The following is a 14,552-nucleotide window of genomic DNA, read 5'->3' on the forward strand; positions in this document are numbered from 1 at the left end:
TCATTCATGATATGGACTATCAAGCACACAGTGCTGGTCGACATTCAAAAGTTATTCTAATTTCCAAAAACTTTCTCCACAGGGAATCAATTCCGTCAAAGAAAGTGTCATTATTTAACATGCAAGGTTTATCAACTGTACAGGTAGTGTTTTGTAATACAATTTTCTTATTCTTAAATCACATTCACAATTGTTAAAAAAAAAACAACAAAAAACGTAATACAGCCAAAATACTACACACACTAATTGCGTGTGTGATCTGCACACTAATTGTGTACAGAGTAATAATGTTACCTAGCGGTGTTTTATATTGTCCTGTTTGAATTTGTAGTCATAAAATGTTATTTACATCAGGATTTGTTAAGTACAATTAATTTGTATTGGTATTTTATATGCTAATATTTGTGATGGTCATTTGAGAAGCCGGGTGATTTCAAAATTTACTGGAAATTCCATTTACCAAGTTATCTGCCTGTCACCACATTTATTTTGGCATCACAGTTCACGTAAAAAACGTGCAAAAATGATAAGCAGCTGTTTTGTTCAATGTCACATGTGACTATTGAACTCCAGGTAGTGTTTGACTTTTGAGATTGTCTTGGTTAAATCCCAAATTGTGTGACGATTGGGGACATTCGACTTCGGACCTTCCACTGTACGTTATTTGTGAAATCACAGAGCATCACAAAAAGAGATTCCAGCATGGTCAAAAGGATGACTGGACATTTGCAATTTTGATGTGTTCATAAAAAAACATTGTCGTAGTATGGTTATATTGAAAAAAATAATCTGCAACCAAATGGCAGCTGTTCTAAAATGTATTTACAAAAACAGTCATGTGGCAATGATTTTGAATTCACTTTGTATATTTGACTGTACTGTTCACGCAATTCTTATTTTTTTTACACTTTGGAAACGTAGCAACATTCGTGTCTGAATTCTGTATTTATTGTAATTTAATATGGACCTTTGAAACTACATGACAATAAATTCCAGGTACATGAGCACAGGAGAGTGTGCATGTGTGTGCCCTGTATTTTTTTTTTTAAATTTCTAATAATTTTGCGTGGAATACTATGCAACATATATGGTTGAAATATTATCAAACGTCAAGAAAAATAAATGAATGAATTTACTTTTGGCCTTTCCATGGCCTGCAGTAGATCATTAGCGGTCATATTTTTCATTGATGGGTTAAAAAAGTGACAACGTCACGTCAAATTGTTGTGGTTATTTTCATCGTTCATAGTTTTATTGTAAATTTGCAGAAGTAATATCGAGGTAGGTACATTTTAATAAAACCAATTTCTTTGTAACAAGCTGCTATCTATCCAGTCCACTAGGTGTCGCTATTGTGCCATGAACATATTAACCGACCTCGAAGTTTCCTAGGAAGAAGAAGAAAACATGACTACAACGAGCTTTATGCTAACTGATTTTTGTCTCGATGTAGTGCAACCAAGCAGCCACTTAAACGGCTTTGAGTAACTACGTATCGATATACGACACACACGCAGTCAAATACTGGATATTATACTACAATTAACCCAACGAAGGAACGGTGAGTTACGAGAACGTTCGTATTAGCTTGCTAATCATCAGATGCTAACTTTAGCTCCCATTGGAGCAATTCTTTGCTCAGCAAATACGGGCCGGAAATACACAGCAAAACCGTTATATGATTTAAATCAAGCAATTAAAGGAAGAACGGTTCACGTTGTTGTGTTGCATTGGTCGTCAGAGCAGATTTGAGAGGTGTCGAGCGTGTTTTTGTTCATTGTGTCGGCCCTGTGGCTAACGCTTACATGTAAACAAAAACACGAGCTACAAATGAAGTGCCATCGCCTGTTTTAGTCTCGGTGACGGCAGATTTTTCCCGTTGCTGTGTAAAAGTGTTTTGGAAAGGTTTTTGATATTTGTATACAAGTTACAACAATTCACATAAAGCATATAAATAAAGAAAGCGGATAGACACGTATTTAAATTGTTTCCATCATATAAACTGCAGTATTGACAGTCTTGTGTTCCGAACGGTTTTTGAGGTTTGTAGCGTTTATGTCGTACCCGAGCAAACCTTATTTGATCAAAAGTAGACATAAGAACATTTTCTAAAGTGTATTTGAGGGTTCAAGTTTGAAATTGGAATGAGGCAAGTAAGCGCAGTCCCAAAACAGATGGAATAACTTTTCCTCTCCATTGGAACAGTAGGAGCACAGGAAGAGGATCTACAGTCCAACTTAATTCCTGAAATACCTCCCATGTGCACAAGTAATTAATGTACTTAAATGACATCAAGCATATCATTGTCCACATTTAGAAGCAGCCTGTATCCAAAGTGGAGATATTCTATTTATTTTTTAATTTGTACGCTTTTTGTCCCACTGTCATGACATACAATACATACCCGTTTTGCTACCTACATCTCTTCGTGTACTTCTGTCTTCTGTTCTGTTTGAGCAGATGCAAGCGGTTGAGCCCAGTGTGCCAATGGCAGTAGCAAGTTCACAAAGCCGCTCAGAAGACGAAGAGTCACTTGTCATAAAAGATGTAAAAAGGACGGCGGCGCAAGCGTTTGGCAGTGGCGTTCCCAAACGCAGAAGTTCCTCCAGGTTACTTTTCATCAATTGTTTTCTGTCCTGGTCTTTATGTTTCCATCGGATAAGATAGATGAAGATGTGTTGCATCTCGCGCTATATGATTGTCTACTGTACTGAATCTACTGTGTTAATGCTGTCCAACGACACCTGCAGATCGATAAAGAGGAAGAAATTTGATGATGAATTGGTAGAAAGTAGCCTCGTCAAATCAACAAGTCGCATGAAAGGTCCTCCCCTCATGGAGCCTTTACGCTGCTCAGGTAGTGAGCCTTCTTCCAGTGAGAAAAAGAAGGTAAAGAGAAATAGTGGAAAAACAAACGTGAAACTTGTATTTTAATTCAAATTATTATTTTTTTTTTATGTATTCATGTCATTTCAGATGGCAAAATCGGGACCATCTTTGACGCCACCTCTCGCAATGCTCATGCATCCTACGTCAATCAACAAAAGAGTGAAAAAAAGTAAACAGCCGTTACACATGACAAAAGACTTGGGTCGCTGGAAGCCGACAGATGACCTTCTGCTTATTAATGCAGTGCTGCAGGTGAGTTTCAATCTTTTGTGTTGTTATTATTGATTTAACATTGACACGCAGCAAATTATAATGAATTATTTCTTAGAATTATTGTCTTTTTCCTTTTCTTGAAGCACCGGTTGAATGTTTGACAATTACAACGATACTCTTTTCCGATCAAATGGTGAAGCTAAATCTCATTTATCGCCAAAATTGAATTACCGTATTTTCTGTACTATAAGGCGCACCTAAAAGAAAATATTATTTCAAAAGCCTACCATGCGCCTCATAATCCAATGCGCCTCATGTATGGAAAACATTTTATTCATTGAATGTACCCCTTATAATGTGGCGCACCTCATGTCTGGAAAAGTTTTTTAAATATGTACGTAATTCGTTGAAGATGCGCCTTATATTCCAGAAAATACGGTAAATTAAAATATTTTGTTGACGTAATGACATGTCAATAGCCTGTATGTGAATGTATATTTATAATTCTGCAGACAACAGACCTCACATCTGTCCATTTGGGCGTCAAGTTCAGCTGTCGCTTCACTCTGAGAGAAATTAAAGAGCGTTGGTACTCGCTGCTGTACGATCCCGTCATCTCCAAGTAAGACGCCGGGCGGGCGGGCAGGCAGCCAGGCGGCGTATTCTGCTTCAGCCATGCTGACATATTGACCCTTTCCTTTTCCTCCCCCCCGCTGCCGTGGCCGTTCAGACTTGCGTGGCAGGCGATGCGGCAGCTTCATCCCGAAGCTGTCGCGGCGATACAAAGTAAAGCTCTTTTCAGCCAGGCTGAGGAAGTCCTACTGGCTAAAATTGGCTCGGTCAGTGAACGCCATCTTATTATCATTGCCTCACTATTATCATATTATCCTGCTATCAGCAGCGTGTTTCTATGTTTTGTCATCACACAGACGAGTCAGCCCAAATTGGACACATTTCATGATCTTCTGAGTAAACACCCGAGTGTTTTTCACCAGTCTCGAACCCCTAAAAGTCTGCTGCTCCACTGGCAGCTTCTGAAGCAGTACTACCTACTGGATGACCAGAGTGGTGAGTCAACCCAAGCATCCAAACCAAATATTGTCTCCTCACTGTCGTCTCATAAGCAAGTGAACTGAACTCATTCATTGCCAGACGTGCAAAAAAAATGTGTCCACTCCAGTGCCAGGGTTTTTGTCATTGTCACTCGAATTCCAGGATCCACAGAAAATTTACTTTTAGGACTGCATAAATATTCGATGCAGCGTAAGAAACCTTAGACTCTCTTCTTCCATCAGAAAAAAAGAGTTAATTCCTCAATTATATGGGTCTGGAGTTATATGAGTTTGAAATGAGGGTGGCTGTCCAAAATACAATGCAATACATACATACTGGTTTATACAGCGCTTTAACAACAGCTAAAGCTGTAACAAAGTCCTTACATTGAAAAAAGGGAAAAGCTGCCCCCTTGTGGAAGGGAAAAAAACATTGCCAGAAGTCTCGCCAGCGCTTTATCGGCACCCATGCAAGAAAAAAACAAAACCCGAACAAATTCGGGAATGGCGCTCTACATCATAATTTCAATTGCCAAATAAATTAATGAATGGCAGTGAATAAGTTAATAGACTTTACGAAACATATTTTGCTATATATTGACTGATAATATTGTTTAGGTATAATTTACATTTTGATTTTTTTGATGCATTTTGGACATGAACCACAAAGTTGCATTCACTGAATTGAAAATGATCAAACCTTGTCAATGTCAATCCAGTGACGCAGTGATTGTTTGTTTTTCAAAATTAAACTTTAATCACAAAACAACCAAGATACATTGTGCTGTAAATATATGAATTGCAATATTTGTTGTGTGGTCAGTAAACGTGTTGTGTTGCAGTCCAGCCGCTCCCAAAGGGCGACCAAGTCCTGAACTTCTCTGATGCTGAGCAGATTGTTGATGAGGTCAAGTTAAAGTAAGGCATGCTTGATTTTTGACTTCTTGGTTCATTTTGTTGAGTTTGCGACAAAATTTTAATTTGAAAACAAATTACAACATTTTTGTGTAGTTGTGAAAGCATAAGCAAAAGGTCTCTTGAAACATGTTTTTCAAATAGTTTTTTTTTCCAAAAATCACTAGCTTTTGTTTTTTGAGGAGGGGCACATTATGCAATAAAAACTCTCCGTTTATTGCAAGGCCTTTCATCTCGTGAAAATGGATGCATCTTTTGTTTCTTGTAATCCATTTGTCATCTTGTCTTCACACACAGGGAGAGTCGCGATGAAGTATTGGAACACGGTAGGAATGGTCACATTTTCATTTTACATCATTACGGTCATTGGAAAGAATGAAAAAAAAACTTCTTTTCCAGAACTGATGATATCTGATCGGCACCAAAAAAGGGAAATCAGGCAATTGGAGCAAGAGTTGCCCCGCTGGCAGGTCCTTGTGGACAGTATCACAGGTAGAACATTGAACCTTACATGAAATGGGTTGATCTGAACAGGCATGAAGTGGAAGTCGAGATGAGTTGATGAATTGGTTTTATGGATCATTTGAGTTAAAACTATGTTTGTCAGGATGATTTCCATATTTTAATAAAATGCATCAGCAACCTCAGATATGCACATTTTATCCAAACAGCATGGCTGTGAACTCAAAGGAGATAGTTTAGAAAAGCATTGTGTTGCTAAATTCCGACTGCGCTAGCAGATTCTTAGTTTAAATTGTTAAAATTATTCTTAGTTTGTAATTTAAAATTCAATTTCATTTTGAAGAGAAGGAGAAAAATACAATAATTTCTTTTCTTTTTACAGCTAAAATAATGTACTGTATTTTCTGCACTATAAGTCGCACCTAAAAGAACATATTTTTATATTATTTATGGAAAATGTTTTAAAATATGTCAGTCATTGAAGGTGCCCCTTATAATGCGGTGCACCTTATGTATGGAAAAGGTTTTTAAATATGTCATTCGTTGAAGGTGCGCTTTATATTCCAGAAAATACGGTAATTTTAATTCAAGGCCATATCAGCCATAAATGCCCCCATTACAGATGTAGAATTTTAGTAGTTTTTTTCTACACATTGCAATTATTATTATTATTATTATTTAAACATTTTGATACACCAAACTGCAACCCGTGTTTGACAGGGATGAGCATGCCTGACTTTGACAACCAGACACTGGCCGCTCTCAGAGGACGGATGGTACGCTACCTCATGCGATCCCGAGAGGTAAGTCAAACGCACTGCGACTAGTGTACCCTTAAAGGACAACCGACACCATTATTTTGTTTCCTAACTGACATCAGAAAAACGTTTTATAGCATCTAAAATGCCCAAAACACGTAGTATGATATTTTTAGTCAAATGCAAAACACCAATAAAAATGACTTAAAGTGTGCTGAAACTGCAAAAATTTGAAACCGTTTCAGAAGGTCCCGCCCCCTTGTTCGTGGCGTCACCCCAAGACGTCTTGCCTTGCTGGAGAATCAAAACAATGGCTTCAGATTGGGAGAATATGCTTTCTTGTTACTCATCCAGTTATGAATATGATTCAAATAGTTCTGAAGAGGAAAGCATACATGTTTGCAATCGATTAAAGAATTTATTCCGTGCCATTTTGAGGCAATAGGGGGGAAATGTAGCACCAAAAAAGAGGCAGAAAATGGCGACAAAGCTCCATGTAAGGAATTCATCAGCCCGTTTCCACAGGCTGATTAATTCCTTACACGGAGCTTTGTCGCGCTCTTCTGTCTCTTTTTGGTGCAACATGAAGTTTTCAGACCAAACAAGTACAGCAAAATGCATTGCCGTGATAAAAGGCCTGCTACAATGTGTCTTTTTTCGGTCAGGGGCGTTCCTTCAGTGACATCACGTACGGACTCGTCACCAACTCAAAAACAAGACTTCCGGAATATTCAGTGCGAGTCTTAAAACGTAAAATACAGCTATATGCGGTGGAATCTTTGTAAAATATGATCAGTAAAAGTCATTTGAAGCCATTTTACAAATTATGGACACGTCGGTTGTCCTTTAAGAGCCCGTCAACTACCACCGTATGCTTCTTACATTCTTTTCCGTTTCTCCTCCCTCAGATTACACTGGGCCGGGCAACGAAAGATAAACAGATAGATGTGGATCTGTCATTAGAGGGGCCCGCCTGGAAAATATCAAGGAAGCAAGGTGATTTAATAGAATGTGGAGTTGGAAATCCCAACGCGCAAAGGTGAACTGACAGTTCATGTTTGCAGGAATTATTAAACTGAAGAATAATGGGGATTTCTTCATCGCCAATGAGGGCAGACGACCCTTCTACATCGATGGCAGACCGGTCTTGTCGGGTAACAGGTGGAAGTTAAACAACAACTCGGTGGTGGAGGTGCGTGTCGAAGTTATCACACAAGTTGTACAGTATGCGGCATATGGTGTTTACATCTCTTTCTATAGATCGCGGGACTTCGTTTCGTGTTTTTAATCAACCTGGAACTCATCTCCCTCATCAAAGCCGAGGCAGCCAAGATGACACAACAGTGAACGCGCTACTCACGTACTGTTTATACGAAGAAGTTCTTCTGACTTGGATTTCGCAAGATGATCTATGGATCTTTTCCGTGTTGTGCTGTATAGACACTGTCATGGTCGGAGCGCTTTTTCCAGTTTCTGGATTATTTTATTTAAATTGTGTAGTGAATATTTTCCACGTCAATAAACTGGTATACACAAGTTTGATTTTTCTGTCCTCTTTGTCACACTTTGCGTGTCATGAACTGACACACACATGAAAAGAAAAAATGTATCTAAAACCTTGCATTCATCATACTGTCTAAATGTTTGTCATATCGCGTAAATGAAGAATCAAATGATGTATCTTGAAATTAAAGCAGCGTGAACTGCTAAATTTAAAGATATACATGGAGAAACCTACAATCTAAGAATGAAATTCTGGATGCATCATATAAACAAAAAGGGAGACAAAAGGTGACAGCGCACCTTGACCGAAATTAAACAGGAAATTAACGTTTTTTTACCTTATCTAAAAATAAAAAAAGGAATGCATTTTGTCATTTAAATGAGTTTTTAAATGTTTTTAATCCATCATTCAGTGCAGTTTTTTGTCGTTTTCAAATTAAAGTAATATTGGTTGAACTGTGTATGATGATTATTTGTGAAAAATGGACCATCGAAGCCGGATGACGAGTTGAACGTGGTTGATCATAATGCCAAATTATTTTGGATGTCATGATAAAATGTACACAAAATTAGAAATTAATTTTGAATAATTCACTATGAATTGTCTTTATGCTCCGTTTTACAGCACGACGCCACATTTGTGATCTTGAACGTCTCTCGCCCGGTCTCAACTTTATCAGCTGCTGCTGGTTTCACATCTCATGTGTCAGGTATTTTTTGCGTGGCCAGTGTTATAGCAGTAGAACTCGAACGGGCGTCTGACAGCGCATAAGTAAGTTCACGTTTCTTTAAATTTAACCACAATGCACACTTAAAATATCGTGTCAAGTCCCGTGTGGACAAAAAATTACGGTTAGGGGTTTTCGTGCGCCTTGGTCATCAGTTGCGATGCTTGCTAACCGTTAGCAACGTTAGCCGTCATTGCAACGTGCACATCTTGTTCTTTACTAATTCCAGAATTCAATACGCAGCTCACCCATATGGTATCCGTATTTTTGTTAATTTACTAACAGTTGAGACGTCTTATTTGGGACGTTGTTTTTAACAACTTGTTTGTTTGTGTATTGAACACAACAGATAACAGAAAGTTGACAGAAAGTTAAAAAAAACATAAAAGAAAAAAACAGTCATCTCTCAGCACAATTTACACGTTCAAAGGAAGTCAAATGTCACCACAACTGGCCAAGAAGACACGACCGCGATTACCAGTAAATGAAATCTGGAAAAACACGTTACAAATAAGAGGTTTGCTCAGTTTAGAGTAGACAGAACATTTGAATGGTTGAAAATGTTGATTTCGAGGCCGGTGCAAAACACGACATTAATATTATTGGAACAGATAGATCTTATTAAATATATATATTTTGTAAACCACTATAACCATTAGTTATCTTTTCCTTTCCGCTATTTAAATGTTCAGAATAGTTCTGCTAATATTTCTCAAGACTTAGTTGGGATGGTGCTGTTTTCGTTGTTGTTCGACATTGGACATTGGCACACTACAATAAAAGAAAGAAATTGCTATACGGCTAAAGTCGAGCAGGAGTAATCAGTATCAATATCTGCATGATCAGTGTTTACCAAGAGAGTTCCTTTTTTCTGAGCTCTTTGCTGGTTGGTCAGTTCAGAAGGAGGTGTCATTTGGAAAGTTGTACTTTGGCATTTTGACAAAAATGTACCCATATGCAAACCTTGGAGTGAGTGCTGCCGGAAACATTTCAAAAGGAGAAAATCAATATCTGCGCAAATTAGCTCGCATCTCATCCACAATACCCATTTGTGACATGGAAGATAATATGAAGCCGCATTAAAAAAAAAAAAAAAAAGCGCTGCAGTTCAACAATATCCTCGTTACTCATTCAGAGTTTATTCCCTCAAAATATGACTTCCTTATTCACAGCATTTGTCCATGTTTTTTTTCTGTGTTTCATTTCATCAAAATCTTCTCATTGTGATTTCCCTACAGAACATTAATGCAATGCTCGTGCTTCGACACTGTCACCGCCTAACTCGTTTTGGTCCGCGCACCCCTCGAAGGTACGATGTGTCTTTTCTAATCCCTATTTAAATTTAATTGGAGTCCTAACGAAGTTGTCTCAAAATTCTGTAGACCCCAAGCATCTGCTGCTGGAGCATGGTGTTCGTTTCGTCTTGTGACCAGCAGCAGCAACAATAAAGAAGAGAGATGGGGGCACCCTGGACACGCTCCAAACTTGCGACTTGCCTTTGCGGGTCTCCTGGCGGGGACAGGAGCTGTTCTGGCATATGGCCTCCACCATCATAAGGTACATCTTTGCCCAACCTACCTTAATATTTCATGTGAGATATTTGTAAAACATGCTTGGTTGTTTTGGTTGATTAATGAGGAGGCATATATTACTCCACAAAAATTGTACTTGAATAAAATTGGGTATTTTTTTAGATTTTTTTTAAAATTAATACTTCCATAACCCAATCACATAATAAAATGTCCACTGTTGAGACTGCTGTCCCAGAAAGGGTTAAAGTCATTTTGGAGACGAGTCACCAGTTTTGTTGTTTTATTTAAGCATTTTAGAAATTCAAGTTTTAAGTCAGACGTTTTATGAGTATAGTTGAATATGCTAATAAATTTTGGATTTTCTAAAGCATATTTTGAAAAAGCGTGTTTTGTTTTTCTACTTCTTCCTTTCCATTTCCTTCCATAACTTTGCTGCAGTGAAATGTAAATTTCTCCACTGTGAGACTAATATAAGGAAATCCAATATCTTTCTGGTTTTCTAGATTCTTTTTCAATTAAAGTTTAATATTTTTGATAAAAACTGCTATATTTTCGAAATAAAAATTGAAGTCATCATTTGAATGTGGTTGGGCGTTTTTGTTTTCAAAACGAAAAATGGAATATTTTCAAGATTAAAGTGGGATTTTTATTTTCTTCTTTTATAAAACCTTTTATTTTGTTTCTATTTAAATGGTAAATTTAGGTTAACTCATTCAACTGTCAGACGATGTGCAAACATGTGTCCACTCCAGTGCCAGGGTTTTTGTCATTGTCACTCAAATTCCAGGACCCACAGAATATTGAGTTTTAGGACGACATAAACATTTAATGCAGCTTAAAAAAAAAACCTCAAACTCTCTTCTTTCATCAGAAAAAAAAAAGTTCATTCCTAAGTTATATGGGCCTGGAGTGATCTGAACTTCAAAAGGGGACGGCTGTCCAAAATACAATGCGTCATGCTTTTCAATTGCCGAATAAATTTGGGAATGGCAGAAAATGAGTTAATAAAATTGGTAGATTGAGAGATTACAAAATATCACATTTAAGTCCTGATGCCATTTTACCAATTTGGCTCTATCACTCTTGTTATCTTAAACTCCAAGAAAGAAAGTTCACATCGTTGGCTGCCACACCCTGGCTGCGTTTTTGCAAACGGTGCAGCACAAACCTGACTCAGCACATTAGTCATTTTCAACTCCTACTTTCTTTGAGTCAGCTTGTTCCTCCTGACCTCAGCATCTCTGTCATATCTCCGTCATATCTCATATCTCTGTCGGGAAATTTGGACAAATACCTCTTTGGATAGTGTGGACAATGATAAATAATACAGAAGACACCTTTGTGCTTTTTCAAGTCACATTCACAAACTTACTGGTTGTCATTCACAGTGTTGTTATCTCTACTGCGCAGGCGGAGCAGAGCGATGTTGTGAACCCTCAGCTGAAAGCCGAGACCTCCCAGCTTCCCATCTTCAGCCAGGAGGAGGTTACCAAGCACCGCACGCTGAAAGACGGCGTGTGGGTCACATACAAAGGTGGCGTCTATGACATCACTGAGTTCATCCCCGCCCACCCCGGCGGGGAAAAAATCTTGTTGGCGGCTGGCGGGGCCCTGGAACCCTTTTGGGCGCTTTATGCCGTGCACAACCAAGAACACGTGCTGGAAATGCTCTCTGAGTATAAGGTAGGAGGTACACGAGTGTCACGATGGGAAAAAAATGCTTACTTAGCATGTTTCTTGACCATATCATGTTACAAAAGTACACTTTTCGAACTTTTAAATCAAGATGCTGAATTGCTAAGACACAGGTGTCAAAGTCAAGGCCCGCGGGCCAAATCCGGCCCGCCACATAATTTTTTTCGGCCCGCGAAAGCAAAACAAACTTTGCAAATCAAACTTTCCATGATGATTGCTAAAATCTGAGCCAAAATTTCACATTTTTGGATGTCAACCACAATAAAAGTCATTATTCTTGACTTCAGATTTGAAAACAAGTCATTCATTAATTTGCTGTGTGCTCTATATGTAATATTTGAAGGGATTTAAACATTCTAATGGGTTCCCCAAATTCATAACGGCCCTCGAGAGGAAACCATAACTACAATGTGGCCCGCGGCAAAAAATGACTTTGACACCCCTGTGCTAAGAAATGCTAGTCAATAGTAGTCAGTATCGTGAACTTTCCAGCTGAGTGAAACATAGCATTGTGTCTCTATTCGTCCATCCCATTCATGATTGTCCACAAGGTCGGCGAGTTACGAGCGGAGGACCAGAAGAAGCAGCAGAGCGCACCGTCGTCCGATCCGTACTCGTCCGACCCCGAGCGACATCCCGCGCTGCGCGTCAACAGCCTAAAGCCCTTCAACGGCGAACCGCCTCCCGAGCTTCTCTCGGATAGCTACGTCACACCTTCCGCCATCTTCTTCAAGAGGAACCACCTCCCCGTTCCGCAGGTGGACCCGGCGGCGTACGAACTTAAGGTGGACGGGCTCCCCGGCGGGGGTCTCAAACTGTCCTTGGAGGATTTAAAGAAGCGCTTCCCCAAACACACGGTCACGGCTACACTGCAGTGCGCGGGCAACCGGCGCTCCGAGATGAACGCGGTCAAGCAGGTGAAGGGATTGAATTGGGGCATTTCGGCCATCAGTAATGCCACCTGGGGGGGCGCCCGCCTTCGAGACGTGCTGCTGGCAGCCGGATACGGTCCGGATGTGGCGCGGTGGGCTCGCCACGTGCAGTTTGAGGGGCTGGATCGAGACGCGACGGGCACCGCGTACGGCGCCTCCATCCCTGTCAACAAGGCGACCGGCGAGGAAGGCGACGTCCTGCTGGCGTACGAGATGAACGGCGAGCCGCTCCCGCCCGACCACGGCTACCCGGTGCGGGTGGTGGTACCCGGAACGGTGGGGGCTCGTAACGTCAAGTGGCTGTCCAGGATCTCGGTGAGCGTGGAGGAGAGCGGCAGCCACTGGCAGCAGAACGACTACAAGGGCTTCTCGCCGGCCACCGACTGGGACACCGTCGACTTCAAGTCGGCGCCCGCCATCCAAGAGCTGCCCGTCCAGTCGGCCATCACCGTACCGGCAGATGGCGCCGCGGTCCCCCGCGCCGACGAAGAGGTAACGGTGAAGGGTTACGCGTGGAGCGGCGGCGGGCGGGAAGTGGTGCGCGTGGACGTGTCCCTGGACGGAGGGAAGACGTGGCAAGTGGCCACGCTGAGGAGCGGCGACGAGGGGCAAAATCCTCAAGCGTCGCCCCCGCCCGGGAGAGCTTGGGCCTGGAAGCTGTGGGAGCTCACGGCCCCTCTGCCCTCAGAGGTCCGCCAGCTGGACATCGTTTGCAAGGCGGTGGACAACAGCTACAACATGCAGCCCGACACGGTCGCTCCCATCTGGAACCTCAGAGGAGTGCTGAGTAACGCCTGGCACAGGGTGAAGGTCGACGTCGTTGACGCCGATGAATAGATTTCATCACACCGTCGTTTGTTGACCACCACCAACCACCTCAGACGCCATTTGGGACGCTGCCATTTGACGATGCTGCCAAATTGATCTGCTCATGTTGACTTTGATTCTGCAATCTTGAAGTTTGAACAAGAATTGGGGTGACCAAGTCATTTGAGCAATAATCAAATGGCTGCAATGGAGGAAAAGGTTTCTTCAGCCATCATCTGTACTTCTTTTGAAGGCGTCGGACATTTCGCTCCTCATCCGAAGAGCTTTGTCAGCGAACGAAAGTTATGCTGGTAACCCATGGCCCATCACCTGCTCTTTCAGGGTCCTATCAGAGCAGAGGTCTGGCATTGCCACCTCTGTTCATTTGGGGGATATATATATATATATATATATATATATATATATATATATATATATATATATAGGGCCAGAGTTACCAGCACAACTTTAGTTAGCTGACGAAACTCTTCGGATGAGGAGCGAACCATCCGACACCTTTAAAGAAGTACAGATGACGGCTAAAGAAACCTTTTCCTCGATGGATCACTCCTGTACGACTGAGCTTATACAGACAAATGTCTCCAATGACCAGCCGAAGTTCCGTGCACTAGCATGTTCTTTCAAGCACAGGTGCCAAACTCAAGGTGGGCGGATTCAGCTTAAAAAAAAGCAAATTATGGACATTGACATCATGTTTCTTGCTAAAATACACAAATTGCAAATTGTCTTCACTTTTCAAAACATTGAAAAGTTGCTTTTTTTTTACCAATCCCCTTTTCAACATGAATTGATTCTGTGCATCATGTGATAGGAAAACAGCACAATGCTGCTATAAATGAAGGAGATGTCCACTAAAATGTTCTTAGGAAAAAATCTTAGGAATCTTTAAGTTCAAAGTTTTACTGAATCAAAAAAAAAATATAAATCTTGACATATCGGAATTTGCTCATAAGAACAAACATGCTGACTGTGAAAACCACTTCAATGACAACGCCGATGTTTCCAGTCATTGTTTTCACGGGAAAGGCTCATTGTCATTCAAGAC

At 40.7% G+C, this 14,552-nt stretch overlaps 2 protein-coding genes across 2 annotated transcripts; both read left to right on the forward strand.

Moving 5' to 3' along the window:
• Positions 1-1,389: 1,389 nt before the first annotated feature.
• Positions 1,390-7,825, forward strand: mcrs1 (microspherule protein 1). The gene is made up of 14 exons (XM_089010644.1): positions 1,390-1,561; positions 2,461-2,609; positions 2,751-2,889; positions 2,977-3,141; positions 3,615-3,724; positions 3,833-3,941; positions 4,032-4,170; positions 4,997-5,072; positions 5,367-5,395; positions 5,469-5,561; positions 6,252-6,334; positions 7,198-7,285; positions 7,354-7,481; positions 7,550-7,825. Exons 2-14 carry the CDS (start codon positions 2,461-2,463, stop codon positions 7,634-7,636), a joined length of 1,395 nt encoding a protein of 464 aa, XP_088866770.1. The 5' UTR covers positions 1,390-1,561; the 3' UTR covers positions 7,637-7,825.
• Positions 7,826-8,422: 597 nt separating this feature from the next.
• Positions 8,423-13,760, forward strand: suox (sulfite oxidase). Its single transcript, XM_089010643.1, has 5 exons — positions 8,423-8,564; positions 9,759-9,829; positions 9,903-10,077; positions 11,463-11,735; positions 12,299-13,760. Exons 2-5 carry the CDS (start codon positions 9,771-9,773, stop codon positions 13,514-13,516), a joined length of 1,725 nt encoding a protein of 574 aa, XP_088866769.1. The 5' UTR covers positions 8,423-8,564; positions 9,759-9,770; the 3' UTR covers positions 13,517-13,760.
• The last annotated feature ends 792 nt before the right edge of the window (positions 13,761-14,552 follow it).

This window comes from Hippocampus bargibanti, linkage group LG12, assembly GCF_051943395.1.
Source record: "Hippocampus bargibanti isolate YZ-2025 linkage group LG12, ASM5194339v1, whole genome shotgun sequence".
NCBI classification, from domain to species: Eukaryota; Metazoa; Chordata; class Actinopteri; order Syngnathiformes; family Syngnathidae; genus Hippocampus; species Hippocampus bargibanti.

Coding starts and splice junctions, on each gene's coding strand:
- mcrs1 (XM_089010644.1), top strand. CDS start 2,461: ATGCAAGCGGTTGAGCCCAGTGTGCCAATGGCAGTAGCAAGTTCACAA. Junction 5,396..5,468: donor CGATGAAGTATTGGAACACG/GTAGGAATGGTC, acceptor CTTCTTTTCCAG/AACTGATGATATCTGATCGG. Junction 7,482..7,549: donor ACAACAACTCGGTGGTGGAG/GTGCGTGTCGAA, acceptor CTCTTTCTATAG/ATCGCGGGACTTCGTTTCGT.
- suox (XM_089010643.1), top strand. CDS start 9,771: ATGCTCGTGCTTCGACACTGTCACCGCCTAACTCGTTTTGGTCCGCGC. Junction 9,830..9,902: donor GGTCCGCGCACCCCTCGAAG/GTACGATGTGTC, acceptor AAAATTCTGTAG/ACCCCAAGCATCTGCTGCTG. Junction 11,736..12,298: donor AAATGCTCTCTGAGTATAAG/GTAGGAGGTACA, acceptor ATTGTCCACAAG/GTCGGCGAGTTACGAGCGGA.